The 19,564-nt window shown below is 41.8% G+C and overlaps 1 protein-coding gene across 1 annotated transcript; it reads right to left on the reverse strand.

Moving 5' to 3' along the window:
- Positions 1–43: 43 nt before the first annotated feature.
- On the reverse strand, positions 44–15,978 carry evla (Enah/Vasp-like a). The gene is given in 15 exon segments (XM_069152273.1): positions 44–2,142; positions 2,334–2,391; positions 2,513–2,570; positions 2,802–2,862; positions 3,004–3,046; positions 3,481–3,508; positions 3,688–3,803; positions 3,972–4,125; positions 4,127–4,226; positions 6,376–6,736; positions 6,738–7,312; positions 8,253–8,314; positions 9,224–9,281; positions 14,862–15,042; positions 15,787–15,978. Coding segments are annotated over 15 exon segments (2,085 nt in total). The 3' UTR covers positions 44–2,104.
- Positions 15,979–19,564: the final 3,586 nt, after the last annotated feature.

Genomic DNA, 19,564 nt, shown 5'->3' on the forward strand with positions numbered 1-19,564 from the left:
CACGTAGTGTGATGTGGTCACTGTACATAAACTTAATAACATGTTCTCATCTAACCAGTCTTTTACTCATAGGGTTTCTACATGGCAAATTAATGTGCACATTTCAAATTCAAATACAGACAGGTCATGAAAATGGGTTTCCTTACTTTGGAATCGCACACTGTAATCAGAACAAAAAGACAAGATTAGCATCGATGACCAGTGGTCACAAGACACCGCAAACAGCAAATCAACACGTCTCACTTCTGAATACAAATATTACAATTGCATACATACGGCAGGGCTGCTATATTGTACAGTGGTTGTTATTTTGTCCACTCATTGTGTGTACAACTTCATGTTTGTGTGAATTGATACGCATGATTGTGATTCATGTTTCTATTTAAATGAATGTATTATATTAAAAAAGTCTTTATGAGCAGAAACTGCTATAAAGGAGTGTGGTTGAGTGCGTTCATTTCTTGACGGTTTGCGGGACTCAGATGTGACCGTTTCTTTTACCCAAAACATGATTAAAATATGCCTAAATATCAATAAAATACTGAGGTAAAAACATTTGACCTTCCAACGCATAACAAAACTCAAGAGACCCTTGCTCTCTCTCTCTCTCTCGACACACACACACACACACACACACACACACACCAGGATGTAACGTAAAGGGTTGACACGTGTTGTTTTTGCTTGAATGAATTTACTTTCAGCTTTTAAATCAGAACGTAGTTGAGAGCGGACAGAGTGGATAGAATGCAACAACTGATATTCATCCAAATCCTTCCTGCAAAGACACATTTAGCTACCATCACATTGGCCTACCATTCACCTTCTGCACATTCTTATCTAGGTAAGATTTGCATATTGCCATTGCAACCCCCTTTATTTTTTTCCCACATTATTACCATTATCAAGTTCAACATCCCATATATAGAAAAGGGGAACCTTCATAGAAACAAACCACTATAATAAATGTACCACCGTTTCTATGTTTTTTTATTTTTTATTTTTTTTATTAGACCAAATAAAGAAAAACAAATTCATAGAGACGGAGGGGGTTTCATGCATACTTGGGAGGTTCACAAAGCATAGGGTGACTAATATACTACATTGTTTTATATCTAGGTAAAACCAGGTGGCACATTTACAGTTATCGGCCTGTTTTGTGAATGATCCCCAAGTTTCAATGATCTCACACATCTGAACGGATATAGAGAGAATGGTGTACCTCGGTCACACTGGAGTTGTAGCAGACTGTTTGTATGCGTGGTCATTTGCGTTATGCTTCGGATGAGGAGGAAAGATTGAACTGAACAGCTAATTGTAGTTTAAACATGAATGCTTTTCATGAGTTCTGGAGAGAAAAGATTAGACATACAACACCAGTATGAGCAAGGTCATAAAAAGTCCGTTTTTTTTCAATATGCCAGTCCACAGCAGGTGAGTCTGCAGCACCATGATGCCCATATTGTGCTTGTTTTCATCAAATAGTTCAAGATAAACTAAACAAAAATAATAAAAAATATAAAAGGCTGACATAAATGGTGTGCAAGATTCCTTTGTCCTTCTATAATATCAATAAAATACTCATTGTCATCAACATCATCATCACCACAGTTTTTAAATAATAAAACAGTAAAAACTTAGAAAACAAAAATATTTTCTTCTTAAGACTTGGACTGAACAGAGAACAAAGAGTTGCAACACTGGGCTGACTGAGTCTAGGTGCACAGAGAGGACCACAACACCAAACTCAGCACAAATGTCTCTCCATTCATCACTTTGTCTTTTAGTTCACTTTTCATCCTCTGTTTGAGTTTATCAGTCCGTCCGTGCGTCCGTCTGTCTTTATCCATCCTTCTGTTTCCTCTGCTTCTCCTTTACAATAATCCTTGATCTCTTATCTCCATTTCTTTCTTCCATCTTTGCTGTCCAGCAGACTTAAATGTTGGCACAACATCTCTGCAACTTGCATCGTGGCATCGCGAGGTCACAGAAACATTGAGAGAACATTCCCCGGCCCTCGTGTCTGTGCATCTGCATGTCCATCCTCTTTCCAGCTCCTCCTGTTGCTCTCCTCCTTCGCCTCCATCTGCACACTCAGATGGGATTAGGATGTACTGATTCTGCCGATTTCTTGTCTGATGGCTGCAGGAAAAGAACGAGGCCTTTATGTTTGTTCATACTGATGATGTCAGCAAGCTTTGATGGTAGAATTTAAGAATAAACAGATTTTATTGGCAGATAGTTGTAAAACCTCGTGTGTGGAAAAGATTAACTATTAAACATATTGCACGACTGGGTACTGCAGTGAACTTGACAAGCACTGCATTGCTTACCATTAATGATTTCATCTTTCACCTTATGCAACTCACGAACAACTTCATCCAAAATTTCCTGCAGAACGAAAATATACAAACAATTAAGACCTGCTTGTGAGTTTCTTTTCAATTTAACAGGGTGAATAAAACCAATAAAATCCTTCAAATAATATAACATGCTGGAGAATTACACCAACCTGTTTCATCCTGTCAAATTCTGTGTCTGATTCACTAGTGCTGCCGATGGGTCTCACTCTGAAATGCAAAAAGATGAATAAAAATGGTTTTCAGTGGAATATAAGGGACAAAATATTTAAGGGACTTGTTTGTCTAAACAAATTAGACTTCTTCTTATAATCACTATTTCATTGCTTGCACTATTACAACAGAGTTTTGCATAAATCCCTGTGGTTAACGCTAGAAGATTGGTATCTATTTCATATTAAGACCACAATCCCTTTACTCCTCCTCCTCTTATCTGCAGACCTGGACACCAGCGAGGACTTTTCTGCAGAGTTGGATCGTTCCCATGGCTTCCTTACAGCATCTAGAAAGGAGGAAAGAATAAATCGCATACGATGAAACAACTTGGCTATGACAAAGAGTATACCTTAAAAGCTGTAATTTTATGGAACTAATGTACCAGCTGTGCTATACAATATATTCTGGAGAGGAAGCTGGTCTGTACCTGTTGAGTTCTGATGACCTGGCCCCCGACCGCTAGAGTCATCCTGCAGGGGAGACAGAAATGGATGCTTTACATTTTTTTATTTTTTTTATGGTCAATCAACTTTACTGTAAGTTTTTCAGAGGGGTTGTATTTCAAATACCACCTTAAAAGGACTAGTTCAACATTTTTTAGCCAAGATTCATACCACTCATGTCTGCACCAAATATAAATCCACTGTCAATAGTCAGTTAGGTTTAAAGGTCACCAAATAAATAACACATAATAGCTTGTTTGTTGAGTTGTAATAGAAAAACCGAATTGTTAAATCCACTAGGAAAGAGTCCAGAACACGACGCCCCACCTGTAAAACTACAACCTATTGTTTCCCGCTGCCTGTATGCTAAACTCAACTAACCATCTCCTATCTAACAGACAGACATGAGATTGGTATCAATCTTCGTATTGAACTCTCGACAATAAAGGCACAAGACTTACTTCATCGGGTTTCTCAGAAGCTTTTCGTCTAAGAGAGAGAGGAGAGAGTAAAGACACGAGCACCAGTGAGATTCACGTCCAGATTATTTAGTAACTACTACAGAAAAATGAATAAATACCATGAAGGGAACTAAATAATAATTTACTGCTAGTAAAGCGGAACCAGGAAAACAAAAGGTGAAGGATGTGTTTTTGTCGGTGTTTTACCTGCGAGCTAGTAAGGCATTCATTTCCTGCATCAGTCCCTCCCCACCACCACCACTGCCACCACTAGACCGGTTGGAGTCACTTTTGCCACTAGACCCTGGTGGGCTGCTCTCATCCTGAAGAACACATGATAAATTGGGTTTCTTCTGGATACATTTTTTTTTTTTTTTTTAGCTGTGGGGTTATCTGGACCCCTGCCACCAAAACACACACACACAAAAAACCAAACATGAAACCAGAAAGACTGGATCTATACCTCCTGACACTCAACCAGGGAAGCTCACCCTATGTACTTTACGTAGTTTGGCTCCAGCCAGTGCTGCAGCCAGTCCTGAGGGTTGGTGTTGGGCCCCAGGCGGGCCCCCGGGAGGCCCTCCACCTGTGGGCAGTGGAGGGGGCATGGGTGGGGGCACTGCCATTGGGGGTGGTGGACCGGGGTGGTGGCGGTGGGGCTGGAGGACCAGCCATAGGTGGTGGTATTGCAGCTGGAGGAGGCGCCACAGAGAGCATCGATGGGTGACCTGCAGAAACAGGAGGGCCTGGGAGGGGCAAAGTTAGAGCTTGGTTAATGGCTGCATGGGTTTTATTTCTAGTCTTTACCCCTTTGGAAGGATGTTTGAGGACCGTCTGAGGAATAGTGTCATACACACTCTCAGTGTATAGCAAACAACTGCTTATTCATGAGGAGAGTTTATTGGTTATTTGGCAGACTAACTGACGATGAACAGTTTGCAAATTGGTTAAAAGTTAGTGTTTTTAGTTTTCCTGCAACCACTGGTTAAAATCCATTCAATTCAAGATTGAAATCAAATGGTATTGACTTGAAACATGCTTAGGTCATCACATCTGTTTAGTAAAACTTAAAGAAAGCCACCATATTTAATATCTGGCTTAGATAAAGTCAAGCACAGCAAGGGAAACACCCGCAGAGATGAATTTGACAGGTAAGGATTACCTGCACTGTGCCTGCGGGTTTACAGTCACAGCCATCAGTTTTTACTGAACACATTTTGACATGTCGCAGAAGGAAAAGCTTTGGTGTGAATAATAATCAATGATGTCTGAATTCTGTGCAGCCATTTCAAACTCAGGGTCCTGAGATTGTTGTATCACTGCTGTGACTCAGTGGGAAATAAAATAGACCCATTATTTGTACTATTAGTGACACCTTTGCTTTTTCTACAACTTCATGTCAAAAGGTTCATTGTGCTAAAATAGGAGAACCCTTGATTAAAAAAAAAAAGGTAATGAGCTCTACACTGTTTAAACAGTCTGTCATTTGTTTTAAAGTCTCTACACACCTACAGAGGTTTGTTAGTTTGTCTGGCTAATTTGACATCTAATCAGGCTGAAGTTGGTTGGAGCTTTTAATAAAACTGATCTCCAAAAGTACTGTGCAAACGTTTTAGTCACCCTAAAGGTTTAGATTTATATCCATCACGCCAGTGTAGGGAAATTAAAAAAATATTTAAGGGTCAACTTTTGTTCCGACTGTCCAAGGAAGCCTGATTAGTGCATAAAGTCACTGTTTTTAATGTGAACTGGGTCCCGATGAAAATGCATTCATACAGTGTGTTAATCAAAAGGATGACATCGCTGTTCCAAAGAAACGTTTGCAATCATACTTGTGTGCAGAATACCATCTGCATGTGTGAGAGCAAGCAGGAGACAATTCTACAATTTATGCTTTCCTTAGCTTTTAATAAGCATTATGCATAAAGTAATAGATAAACTAAAAACGTCATCACTGCAGGTGGTCTGGTCTCTGCCCAATATTGTAACAGAGTTACATTTGTAAGTAGTGTGCAGTTTGATGTTGTTGTTTAACAGTGCTGTTTGAATGAGTGTCAGTTATATAAAATGATGCCTTTACGTTAGATTGGGATACTGGTCTATAATTGTAAATATAATTTACAATCTTGTGGGCAATTTCTGCCCCTCGACAACAGTTTTTAGGGGCTAAACGAGATTTCTTGGAGCATTTTTGCATTTGGCTGCCCTTAATTTCCTACGTCGCATCATACAATACCATAAGGGACGCCTCTGATTGGTCCTACAGCACGACAACAAGCCCAAACTTAGAGCCAGGGACATGGGGAATTTCAGTGACAAGAAGAAGATGGAGTCCTGCAGCAGATGGTGTGATCTGCACAGAATCCTGATCTCAGTCAGTCAGGGATAATATGAGGAACGGAGACGACCTAAATCCACAGACGAACTGTGGCAAGATGTTTAGGACAGCATACCTGCCTGGAGACTGTGCGAGGAGAACTGGTTTAACAGGCAAAAAAATGTCTGCACTTTGCATGAAGCTGCCAAAAAAAACAAAAACAAAACTACTCGTGTCATTACTTTTTAAAACATACTCACTTTACTTTTAGTGCCTAAAATGATTGCACAGCACTGTGGGTCTCACCCTGGAGGTGTGAGACATCAAGCAGTGTTCATGCCCTGAGAGTCCTGAGAAGAGGTCTGATCAGACAACGTAAGGGAAAACTCCAAAGTAGGTGGACTCTGGGTGTTTATGGGCTTTAAGTGCAGATGTATTGTGTGTTTTTGACAAACATGTTCATTAGAGTCAAACTACACTCCCCTGCACATATGAGCCATCCTACACATACACATTCACACACATGTAACATCCCTCTGCTGAGAGACTACCTCCTCCTCTCTCCTCCTCATACTTACTGCTGCTGGCCATGGGGGCCGGCTGGGGGACAGGGGAGGGGGTCTTCTTGGGCGAGCCCCCGTCAGACATGGCAGTGTAAGAGGGGGGCGAGGAGGTGGAAGTGGTGGTGGGGGGCTGGGCCTGTTGGTGGTACACCTGCTGCTGCTGTTGTTGTTGTTGCTGCTGATGCTGCTGAGGGTGGAAGGTGGATGGGTACTGGGGCGGGTGGCTGGGGGTGGGGCCTTGGGCTGTCTGACCTATCAGGGGAGGCAGTGGGACGGCCTCGCAGTACTGCGGAGTGAGTGGCAGATGGTGCGAGTGAGGAGAGTAGGAGTCGTCGGGCTGGCCATTGGAGTGAGGGTGGGGGTGGGGCTGGTGCTGGGGGGTACTGGTGGTGAGGGCCCGTCATGGCGCTAGGATCAAGAGCTGGGGGCTTCATCCTAGTGCTTACAGGTGGGAGGGGGTGGGCCACCGGGATGACAGGCTGCGGGGGCAAGACCTGCTTCACGGGCATGGCCATCATTACTGGAGGGGAGGCGGAGGGGGGCAACTGGGCGTACTGGGCGTACATTTGCTGCAAGTGAGAGGCAGACCAAGTGCCATGTTTAGGGGGGAGCATCATGTCTTGCTGCTGCTGTTGCTGCAGGAGTAGGTGGCGGGCTGCTGTGGGAGGAGACAGGGGGATCTGACGGACCTGTCGGCCCTGGGTGGTCACTCCTGCCTGGACTGGGGAAAAGGCTGAGGCGAGCGAGGTGGAGAGCTGGGAGGAGAGCTGGGCCTTGTCCCTAGCAGCCCCCGCCTCTTTCTCCTGAGAGAGAGGGATGGAGGCGGAGGAGGGAGGAGAGGAGGAGGAGGCCACGCGGACGTAGGAGGGTGGCAGTGTGCTAGCTCTGTACTGTCTGTACTCGGGAGGAGTGTCTGGGTGGGTGGAGACTTTATATTGGAGAGTGGAAACGACTGGGACGGGCAAAGAGAGAAAGACAGAGAGAGAGAGAGAGAGAGAGAGAGAGAGAGAGAGAGAGAGAGAGAGGTAGAGAGAGAGAGGAAGAGGAGATGCAGACGAAGAAGAGGACGAAGGAGGGCAACAAACAAAGGAAAACAGAAAAGAGAAAAACGTGAGAATAATGAAAAGCAACCAACTGAGCAACCAAGCAAGTAAAGATGAGAAAATCAGGAGCAGTCCAAAAAACAGAAGCCAATAGCAAATAAGAAAGAATCAAAATATCATAAAAAGAACAAGCAGCAGAATGCAACATGATTGAGCCATGATCAGAAAGCATATGGCATTTCCCCCCCAACAGTAGCTGGAAGAAAGAGATGGCAGTAGAGCATGTTGCAGGGACAGGGAGGTACTGATATTGCCGGTGACACCAGGGACAAAGGAGGATGTTTAAGTCTGTATGTATATTTAAAGGCAGACTTGAACATTTATATGTGTGCATGGATAAAAAAGCATAAAGGCATACAAGACTGGGGAGTTGTGGTTGAAACTAAGACGGGAAACACTAACACAAACCACACTGGGGGAAGCCTGTTTACCTTCAGGAACCTGATGTATCAGGGTAGGGAATGTCTGGTATTTATTAATGATGAAACCACCTGTTTGCCTTGGGAAAACAAAGCGTGCTTTGCCCGACCCATACAGATAACTCCCCTCATTTAAAAATGACAAAAAAACAAAGCAGACACAGTTGTTTATTGACAGCTGGAGTACGCTGCGAGGTTTCTTCTTGAACATTTTGTCTCCAATGTTTTTGCAGCTAGGAGCACATGATGTGCTCCTTTTAATGCATTTTTGGTCTCCGGAGCAGCTTGTTTGTGTGCACGCACGAGAGAGTGCGTGTGAGAGAATTTGTGTTTATATAGCCAGGTGTGGGTGTGTTTGTTTAAACCTCACCTGATCCTGACGTCCGTCGCTCCCTCTCCTTGTGCGCCTGCATCTGATGTTGCTCCATCATCCTATCAAGTGCACGGATGTCACTGCTCTTGGAAGCGGTAATTTTTAATGTTTGTTTGAATAAATCAGGACTCGTGTGGCTTGGCTGTGGTTATAACACTATCATCAGTGGTTATATGATCAGAACATTAAAGGTTATGAACATATTCAGCAGGAACCAACGGACCCGGGGATGAGTCAGGGGTTCAGTCAAGTTTTCAAGAGATGTGTAAAACAAATATGCAAAACAACATCATTGAACACATCGACACTGCAGGCAAAACCACTGTGTTCACGCTCAAGTCAATTTTTAGATTTTGGGTTCTTTTACTTTCATAACACGTCTTCTTTCAGACTAGAGAAAATAAAACTTCCACATTAGATTGTTTATTGCATCGAACTTTGTGTATTTACATCTGTGGATTTTTCCTAAATATACCAAGTTAGCATCTATAAAATGTTATATAAATCAGGCTGTGGTTTATATATGACCAAAACCCTTCAGTAAAACCCTTCAGAAAAGAGTTATGAATACAAGTGGAAAGTTTGGTGTATGTACAGGCTACTGAAGTGGAGATTTCTGGCTGAGAGATAAAAAGCAGTACCCATAATCCTCTCTATCAAATCCTTTAACTGTAATAGTTCAACAAAATGAAACAAGTATATTGACCCTGGCTTTATCCAAATTTCAGAATACTGTTCTGGATAGTTATGCAAATCAGTGTATATTAGAATAGATAAAGCCTCATTTACATATTTATACATAACATTTCAGAAAACATATAATTAGTGTAGAATTACATAACATTTTTCATGGTGATATCTTTCAGTCACATTTTTTACCCTGTTAAATTATAATGTCTCAATGCCCTAAAATGCATTGTTTCACTTGCTTTTTATACTTTTGCATGTGCTCCTATTAGAAATCATACCTCCTCTGTGCTTCGTTTTCTTCTGAAGAGGGCCCATTTTGGCGCTGAACAACCGGACCTGAAACACACAAAATGTGAAAAAAAAATAAAAATCAACCACATAAAAACAACAAAACAAGTATCAATCCACACAATTAATCCACATCTGTTATGTATAAACCTTTTTTACTTTTTGATAGATCAAATAAATGATACAATATTTGCCCTGAGGTGCAGAGTATCACCTTTTATTGCATTACAAACCAAAAAACTATTTATGACTGCACCACAGAGACAGAAACAAACACATCTTTCAGTCCTCAGATATGTAACACGTGTGAGAGTAACTTTGAGAGACATTTCCATATGGGAACAAGCCCTAAAAATAATAATAATCTCATATGAAACAGTCTCCATAGTGAGTGCAGGAAGAGAAGCTTGATAAACGGACAGCAGCAGGCATCATGTGAGGTACTGTGACTTTGCCCTGGAGAGCCTGCAACTGTTTATAATGTAATTTCCTCAACATGTTGCTCGCCACAGGAATTTCAACTGTAAACCTCAGAGAAGGGAGCAAACAGGAACCCTAGGAACATGGCAGGACAATTTCACACAAATGTGATGGGGTCCCCAAATTAAATCAAAAACATATTGCACTCAGTTGGACGCAGGTGAGCCATAAAATCCTCCCTATAAAAGTTAACATATCTTTCACTACGTCAGCAGTGTTTAATGAAGTTACCTCAGGACGGGCTGCGTGCCCACAGCTGGTGTTGAATAATCAACATCAGCCATGTGATGAGCTCAGTTTAGCACTTTGCAGCAGTCTTCCTCCTCCCCGCCTCCCCCACTGGAGCGGCTATTAACGAGGAGCAGCAGGAAGAACGCTTATCACATATCACCAGAATACCAGGCATTAAAACCTCAAAGCCCACTGTGACATCAAGATCACCCATGGGTGATATTTCTGTTCGCTGCGTCTGGAGCATGCGGGCGGTGGGCGGGGTGATGGGGGCAGTCAACAAGAGGCAGGGCCAAGCGGTGACAAGCTCAGTGTGGATCACAGATTCTAACTTCATGTGATAAAGTCAAAACATTGAACTGTTTTGGCCTTTTTGAACCTAATTCAATGTGCGGTTTTCCTCAGCACCTTCTGTGTTTTGATTAGTCAGCGTTTTTTTTTTTTTTTTTTTACAAAAAAGGGAGTCCTTTTGCTTTAAACCTTTTACTTACTTTCTTGAATATTTAGTTGTGTGAAATGTAAATAAATCAAAACCTTTCAACTTTATTTGATGGAACATCTTTTACGGGTTAGTGCAATTGACTTTGTGCTTTACAGGTGAATAAAACAACAGTACAGATATATCTGAAAAACAAACAAAAAGTAATCTATTTACTCGAGATTTCATCTAAGTTTTATCCAAAGGCAACTGGACTTCTTTTACTGTCCTGAAGATGTTTCGCCTCTCATCCGAAAGGCTTCTTCACTCCTGAACAGAGCTGAACTAAACAGTGAACTAAAGAGGACTTTCAGATGAGAGGTGAAACTAAAAGAAGTCCAGGTTAACAAGTGTGGTTATTTATATAAAAATGACTTCTCCCTCAAACTCTCAGTGTGTAGTGATTAATGTAGTACGTGAATAAGCATTTTACATGCTGGTTTGTCGCTAATGACAAATGTTGATTTATTGTGCCACAGCTGACCTGGTTGTTGTGCTCGTAGAATAAAAAGCACACAATAAAGAAGCGACGCCTTGAAGATGCCGTGCCTCCTTCCACCCCTGACACTCCACTGAACTCTGCTTGTTAGCTAATGGTAATTATCCGCTCTGCTGGGAGCTGCACATTAAATTTAGTAAACATTCAGAGGGTTGAGCAAATATTTAAAGGGTCAAAAGCAAAGAAACACACCCTGTCTCTGTGAGAGGAGCTCTGTAAAAAGCTCTTTTCTTTGATCAGGCCTAATTTAGAAAACCTGAAATGCTAATAATATGAGCTCTTATCTGAATGAATAGGAAGAGAGAGTAGCCGGGTGACAGAAGAATGGCTCTTTGAACTGCATGTACCAACGACTACAGCATGTTTTCTTTAGGAGACTTGAGGGATTTAGTCTTTGAACACAACCCAATTAACACAATATCGAACCTTCACCACCCTTCTGCAGAAAGTAAAGAGGGAGATGTCAAAGAGACACTTAACTACGCTGCATGTGTGTCCGTGTGGGTGTGTGTGTGTGTGGTTGGGGGGGGGGGGGGGTGGTGCGTTTCCACTGCTGATATGATGTATGGTCTGTGGCTGTTGCCATGGTGAAGGTCAAGGAAGAACAGGAAGCCCAGCGGACAAAAAGGGCCTGATTAGACTTGTAAGCATTATTCCCGAGCCCAGAAGACCAAGGTGTGTGTGTGTGTTTGTGTGTGTTTTTGTGTGTGTGTGTGTGTGTGTGTGTGTGTGTGTGTGTGTGTGTGTTTTTGTGTGTGTGTGTGTGTTTGTGTTTTTGTGTGTGTGTGTGTGTGTGTGTGTGTGTGTGTGTGTGTGTGTGTGGGGGGGGGGGGGGGGTTATCTTAATGTAATCAAAGAAAATTAAATTGTGCCTCCTGTACTCTGTCATTCTTTCTTTAATCACATAGATGATTAAAAGGTGATGAAAAGCAGCCATGGAGGGAGATGGACATGATCAATTTGCCACCTTCGCTAAAAATGACTTATCTTGAAGTCTTCTCCGACTCCGATTTGTACTTTTAGAAAAAAAACAACAAGGCTGCCAGCTTGGGTTTACCCGTCTCAGCAACTGAAGTAGAAACTGATATCAGTTCATCACAAATAACAACGGTGAAGGTAGATCTCCTGATCTGGATGGATGTGTTCTACTACAAGTCTTTTCAGGCTCTCTTTCCCGTTTCCTGACGTGTACGACAACGTCTCTATCAGTGTGCCGTTCGAGACACCTGTTAATAGTGTTCTTCATTGAAATCAAGGAGGCGCTGAGATTGCGATCACAGATTGGCAGCAGTCTAAATATTTAACTACATAGGCAACCAGTAGCGGCAATTTACTTATCTAAATAAATCCTTTAAAAGGTCCCGTGTGTGTTCAGGAGGATCTATTGTCAGAAATGATATTAAATATATTCAGAATTATGTTTTCATCTGTCACCTGAAGCTAAGAATTGTTGCGTTTTTGTTATCTTACAATTAGCCCTTTATATGTGCATAGGGAGTAGGTCCCATTCTGCAGAGCTTGCCATGTTGTACTGTCGTGTTTATACAGCAGCCCAGAAGGGACAAACCAAACACCGGCTCTACAAAGGGCCTCCCATATTTTCCACGAGATTCACGGCCAACATAATTCCTCTTACACGCTTGGAAGGCGAAGGTGATGCGAGAGGTCACTTGTTCAGTTGTTTGCAATCTGCAGCCTCACTACTAGATGCGGCTGAATCCTAAACACTGCTCCTTTAAAAAGTACCAATACAACAATGTAAAAAATACCCCGTTACAAGAGAAACTCCTGCAATCACAATCTGCCAAAGTATATGTAGCATTTTATTGTTGTAACTGGTCAAGACAAAGCTACTTTTAACAACTATATTTAACTTCTTTATATTCACTTTGGTAAGTTGGTCCAGTCCAAAAGAAGCTGACCCCTCTAATGGGTGACAAAATAAATCTGAGGAACTGTCAGTGACTCGCTGGGGAGAAGTTAAGAAAGAAACTAAGTTCTACAAAGCAAATCTGTGCTTATCTTTCTATGTAAAATATTGAATAAAATTATGAGCCACAACGTTATTTAACTGAGTCCATCTGAGACATTTAGAGGTGAAATCTTTAACAACTCAAAGACATCTAAAACTCAAACACTGCTTTATTGGTAAGACTTTCAAAGGCCACAAAGGTTTTGAACCACTGGTTTATGTTACGAGCTAATTTATCTTATCTGAGTTTGTTTTTTTATGCATTTGTTTTATCTGAAAAGTAACTACAGGTGTCAGGTAAAAGTAGAGGAATAAAAAGTACAATATTTAATATGAAATATAGTTGAGAGGAAGTATAAGGTAGAAAAAAAAATGGAAACACTCAAGCTTAGTAGAAGTAACTCATGACTTATTTCTACTGCACAATCACCTACACACCCAAACTGTTACTGAAGGAAATGGTTACTGCTCAACTTCCCTCCATCTGCTGAGCAGTCCGTTGTCATGGAATACATGCAAGGTGGATCTATTTTTCTACAGCACGACACTTACTGAGGACGATAATGGCCGACGAAACCTGTCTCAGGATGCCAGGTGAAATCTCCGGAGTCAGGAGCATGGTGGGAAAATAACCTAATTTCCCTACTTCCACAGCCGAGTAATGATCAGACTATACAGGGGGATCGGTGCGACTTCTTTCAACGAGGAGTAGCATAGGGGAGGAGTTAAAGCAAGTAAGCCACGGTTCCCCACAAACACACCTTGCATGACCAGGCCGATGATCTCGCATCCAAATGCACCCAAAAAAAGGAGAGCTGCCATGTGAGCAAGATGGGGTACGACACTAAGGCACCGCACGGGATATTTTGGCCACTAATAGGAGGGTCACAAGGATGAGATGGTATGGGATGACACCGCAGTTAAACACACACAGATATATTCTCTCTCGTACACACACACACACACACACACACACACACACACACACACACACACACACACACACACACACACACACACACACACATGCAGAGCTTATAAGTAGCTTGTAACCAGAGACGGTCAGAAGCTATTTAGTAAACCAGGAGTAGGTGTGAATTTAGCCTCAAGCACAGTTCAGGGTATCAACAGAATTTTTTTCACTATCATCTATCATTGTTGAAAAAAATTACAGATTTGCTCATTTAACCACATATGCAGAGTTGTTCTGTTTTTTGTTTTTTTGTTTTTTACTTCTGCTGGAAAGTAGTACACTGCAATGAAAATACCCCACTCCTTAAAAATAAAAATAAATAAAAAAATCCTTACCTATAGGACACATTTTAGTCAGCAACCAACTATCCCCTGATATTGTTATTGTTTGGTTGAGTATCAACTGTGTAGCTGCAGTACACTTTATGAACCAGCAGGGTGTAGTAGAGCTTAGTTTAACAGTGACATCTCATCGGCTTTGAAAATTGCAGTGATTTTGAATGTGGAAATAGTGTATTCATCTATTTTGATTAATGTACTGTTTAAATGCATCGTATCTTCAACATGCTGTCTGTGTGCATCCTTTTTAACATGTTATGACGAGCAAAAACACATTTTAAAGACAACAAACAAACTGAAACCTACGTGGATCAGGCGGATCGATGTGGTTACCTGACATTATTTTGAGACAAAAAAACTGATTTCAGTTGATTATAGATGACAGCTGTCGACAACTGATAGTAATTTGACCCGAAATTCCTGTGAGGTTTCACTGAAAAACATAGCAGGTGTAACAATTGCAAAAATGTCATCTCTTATCGAAATGAACCATTCAGAAAATGTCTTAAAATATCCTCGGCCTGCCTAGAAATAAAACACAATGCTTTGTGCTTTGTAGAAAACGGTGATAATAAAAAGAAGCTGTGAGATATAATAGTGGTCAAAAGTAGGTATTAAAATAACAATAAAATACCTTTAGTCCATAAAGGTGCTTACCTCCACTGTCGGGGGAGCTGAGGACATTGAGGGCGAACAGCATGGCGTTGGAGAAGGTGGTGGCCTCCTCCTTACTGGCAAAGTTCAGCCCATAGACCTGCCGAGCGTCACGCCACTGATGGAAGGTCGGGGTGGCCTGGTTGTATTTCAGGCCCTTCACTATGGAGTAGTTGATCACCACCTTCGATGGAGGAAAGGAAATTAAGCAGCCAATTAAAACTGTACATCGACTGACTTGTCACTTCAATGGACGGTGCAGCTTTATACGCCTCGACAGCCGTTACTGATGACGTGGATGGAGATTTAAATTGTTTAAAACTTTCCATAATCTGAGATTAAAACTTCTACCATACCAATGTATCAAAGGACACTATAAGAACTGGCATTTAATTATTCTGCAAGCACAAAAACTTGCTATAACACCAAAGAAGTGTTAAAACAGCAGTAAAAATAGACCAAAAAAAAGGCATTGAAGTGACATTTTTTGACGTTACATTTTCTTTTTGAGGATAAATAACTTGAGTCACATCAAGATTTGTACTCTCTAAATCCTGAGCATTAGCATTGTGTTTTATATTCGATAAAAGACCCAAGTTTTCTTTAAGACTTTAGAACCATCATACAAGACCTAAGCCACCACAGAAGAAGGAGAGACACTAATTTCTGCTCTATATACAGCATATTTTTTTGTTACAAGAAGAAATTCTCACTCAGAAAGATTTTGGTTTGCGATCTCCATCAAATGTCCTTAAAATATAAAAACAAGAACTTGTGCTTGCACATCGCAAATTTGCAAAGTATTTGGTCTATATGTTCACTGAGCTTTTACTTCTCAGCACTAAATGCTGACATTGCATTAAACCTAAACATCCCCCCCCGTCAGGAGAAGTGTGTTGCTGCTCAATCGCTTCGTCGCGTCTCTCACCTGCTGGTCCTGCAGTTTGACGCCCACCACTCTGAAGGTGTTGTTGGCAGTGTTGTGGTAGATGTTGATGCGGCTGAAGCCCTGCTGCCCGGGCTTGATGGGCACCCACTTCTTACTGGCGTCGTCGTAGACCATGACTGAGGCCCGCGCCTGGCAGATACTCTGTTCACTGGGAGAGGAAAGAGAGAACATGACGAGTCCAGGTAAATATCATGACACTGCGTACAGGAATGTAGACATGCGTTCAGTGTACTTTCACACGGAGTATTTCTTTCTTTTATGTATCTTGCCAGATAGCTAAAACATGATTTTTTTTTTTTTTGGGACAAATAGGAAGGTTGTTGGTGTTCAAATTTACCAACAACAGATATCTGCTTCTGTTACATTATAGATGTACAAATCTCACTATTATGCTTCAGCCTTTGAAAAAGTATCGTAGAAGAAGCCTCGATGAGCTTTGAAATCTAATGGAACAGATGTTTTGGTTTTGGCTCACTGAATAGCAGAAAACATCAGATTATACAGATGCTTCAGTCTGTATACTGTCAGTGTTGGTCAATCAAATTAAACCAATGAAACAGAGTCACTGTATAATTTCCTGGTGAGCTGAGGGGTCACTGGGGAGCCACACCTCTCAGCAGCTACCACTACACGCTACCACTTTAGGAATAACATGCTGCCACTGAAGCAAACTGACAGCCTGTGTGCACTGAGCTGAAGGTGGGTTGCCATTTTTGAAATCTATAAACAAGATCTCAACCAAAAACTGAACCCTGGAAAATTCCCCGTTCCCTCGCGGCCTTTACTGCGGTGTGGTGGCATCGAGAAACGTTCAGAGTCATCGGTGCAGGAGGGTGTGCGCAGTGCGTCGGGTAATGATACGCTGTGTTAGAAACACAAGTGTTTGATCAGTGAACGTGTCTCCAGCTCGGATAAAAAGATGATGAAAGTCACAGCGCATGGCTACCAGGAAGCATTCAATTACGGTGTTCACAACCACGGGGCTGAACAGGGATTTAGTTCACTGAAAAGACACATTTGGCCTGTGACTTATGTGGTTCACACAAATCACATCACAAATGAAACAGTTTCAAGAGACATAGCTTCTTTGTACAAGTTGGGCCGTATGTTTTATGTGCGACTACCGTTATGACTTGAGCACCACGTGTCCCCAAAGGTGTTAAAATTGCCTCAGTATGGAAACAGCAACGGCAGCAGATGGAGAGGGGATGTGGACAGGGAGCAGGTGAGGTTAACTTGGTGAACCGGTGAAGCGACTAATTTTTACTTTCATCACCTCAGAGAGCGACTCTCTGGCAGCCAGACTCACTTTAACAGGCTGAAGGTGTGAGGCCAAGAAAAGCAAACTGAAGCGCAGTGTTCTTCAGTGACTGATGAGGTATTAGAGCTCAGTTCAATTTGATCTTATTTATTTAGTTCATTTAAAATGATATGAAATAAAACAAAATAATTCGGTCACTGCAGCACAACAAATGGCATCAGGTGAAAAATCAGCCTCCAAAAAAATTCACAAATAGATTAAAAATGAAAAAAAAATTCCCACAGCTGCAACATACAATTATTTGACAAAGGATTGCAGATTATTTTGTTGTTTTACCAATTCATCATTTAGTATACGAAAAAGCAAGAAATTACCTGATCTAATTTTGTCGTGATCTGCAACCTTTTTAAATGATTTATTACATCACATTTTATAAAAGAATGCAATTTGAGACCTTGGGATGATACCTCTTTCAGAGGGTTTCTCAGCATCATAATACTGCACAACACAAAATAAAAAGTAAAATGAACCTAAAGTATGATGCATTGTTCTTTTACTATTGAAAAGGGAGGCTGAAGTGACTGAGATTATACAGTGTGATGCTATTCCCCTTAACAATTTAGAAACACTTATATTGTCAATAGAAATGGCAGAAAACTAAGGAGCTACATAAAGACGCAGATACATGAGGTTTCCTTTCTTTGTGGTTATCAGGAGCTGGGACTTGTTTCTACGAGCCTGAGGGCATAAACAACATCGAAATGCCAACATGTGACTTCCTCCTCCGACAGTGATGTGCTGCTCTGTAGGAGGAAGACAGCGTGATACCTGATACCCCCCCCCCCCTTCCCTCCCGGACTCCTCTAACACATGGTTCGGCCTCAGCTGGCATCCTTTTACTTCCTGACATCATCTCCTCTCGTAGTTCCCTCGCGGTTGTCTGAACGGCCTCAAATCACCCAGCAGATACTGGCATCACCCAAAAGCAAGCATCTCAGCAATATTCTATAAAATGTTTCCTATCTCGGATTTGGGAAGGGATGGACACTGTTCTTGCAAACATCTTCTCATCGTAAGAATCTGAAAGTGAAAAAAACCTGTTTGACATGACAGCCATGTACACAGACGGTTAATTTTGAGCAAAAGTATTAGAAAGCCTTTGTATTGAACTGAACAGCACGTCACATTGTTCCCAAGGGAGGAGCCTTTAAAGCTTGCTTGACAGATGGATTTTAGCAACTACTCCCATGATTACAGCCCCCCCTCCCTCCCTCTGTCAAATATCCATCACTCCCCACTGCGCAACTGTTGTCGAGTTAACCAGCAGCAAAATCAGCATGTGACACGTCTGGATGGCACAAGTTGGTAAAAGTAAGACAAAAGTGAGAGAACAAAAAAGGTTACGTAATAAATATCCTCCGTCAAGGGAAAAACAGGAACTTCAAAATCAAACGGGAAATTCATACAAGCGGATGTGAATATGAAGTTTCTCAGATGTAGGACAAATCCAACCGCAACAATTCACTCCAGATGAAATCGGAAATCTTGACAGCTGTGATGCAGAGATTCATCCTCAGCATGAATGCAAACATAATCTTCCCCCTCATGTAAAATAGGCACAAATACTTCCGTTTTAAATGGAAAATATTCATCAGCTTCATCACTTATATTCTAAAGTCCCCTCCGATAAGCTTGCGAAGCTCCTATTCAAAATTCTAATCGATGAGGGATAAATACAGACATCATGTTTCTTGAATCTCTAAATAAGTTACACGCTCTCTAATCACATAACAGACACTTCTCTCCACTTCTGAGACCCAACAGACCACCAGGGTCTCACTGGGAGAAGAAAGGGAGGGGAGGAGGGGAGGAAAGAAGGGAGGGAGGGGAGGTGCAGGGCTGCATCCCTGCGATGGATCTTCTTACAAAAACAGGCCCTATTTCTGGAGCAGTTTGGGGCAGAGGGACGGAGTGGCTCGAGCTCGACGGTTTCGGTTCTCTTCAAGAAGTCAGAAATAAAGTTTGTGTCTCGTCTACACCTCCTATTCATACCGAGTGTTGCTCAATCAACACATCATGACGTGTAAAGTGAAGAAGGAGGATAATCACTTAATCAAGACCATCACATAGAAGCTCAGCTCACTTGAATAAAGAATGACTTCCCACCATCTCTGACGGTGCACTAAATGCTCCTATGCGTGATCTTGTATCTGAATGCAGTCGACTCTGTAGGTCACATGACGAAGAGGACAAAAGGCACAACAGGGCACATGATAGCTGCTTCACATCACAGCAGCTTCGACCAAATTAAAAGAATAAGTTACTCGTTGGATTGCTGACCAGAAAAGGGTCAGATGACGCAGAGGAGAGATGAAGAACAGAGTGACTATGTGTTTGTGGTGAGCGGATAGCAGACGATTGGGCATAATCTGAAAAAGGTCAGCTATGGCTGAAAATCACAATCAGTGACATTAAAGTAACGTGATGAATCAAACT

The sequence above is a fragment of the Embiotoca jacksoni genome, unplaced genomic scaffold (assembly GCF_022577435.1).
Source record: "Embiotoca jacksoni isolate LCO1_2020_lvr unplaced genomic scaffold, fEmbJac1.0.p SCAF_18, whole genome shotgun sequence".
NCBI lineage: Eukaryota > Metazoa > Chordata > Actinopteri > Embiotocidae > Embiotoca > Embiotoca jacksoni.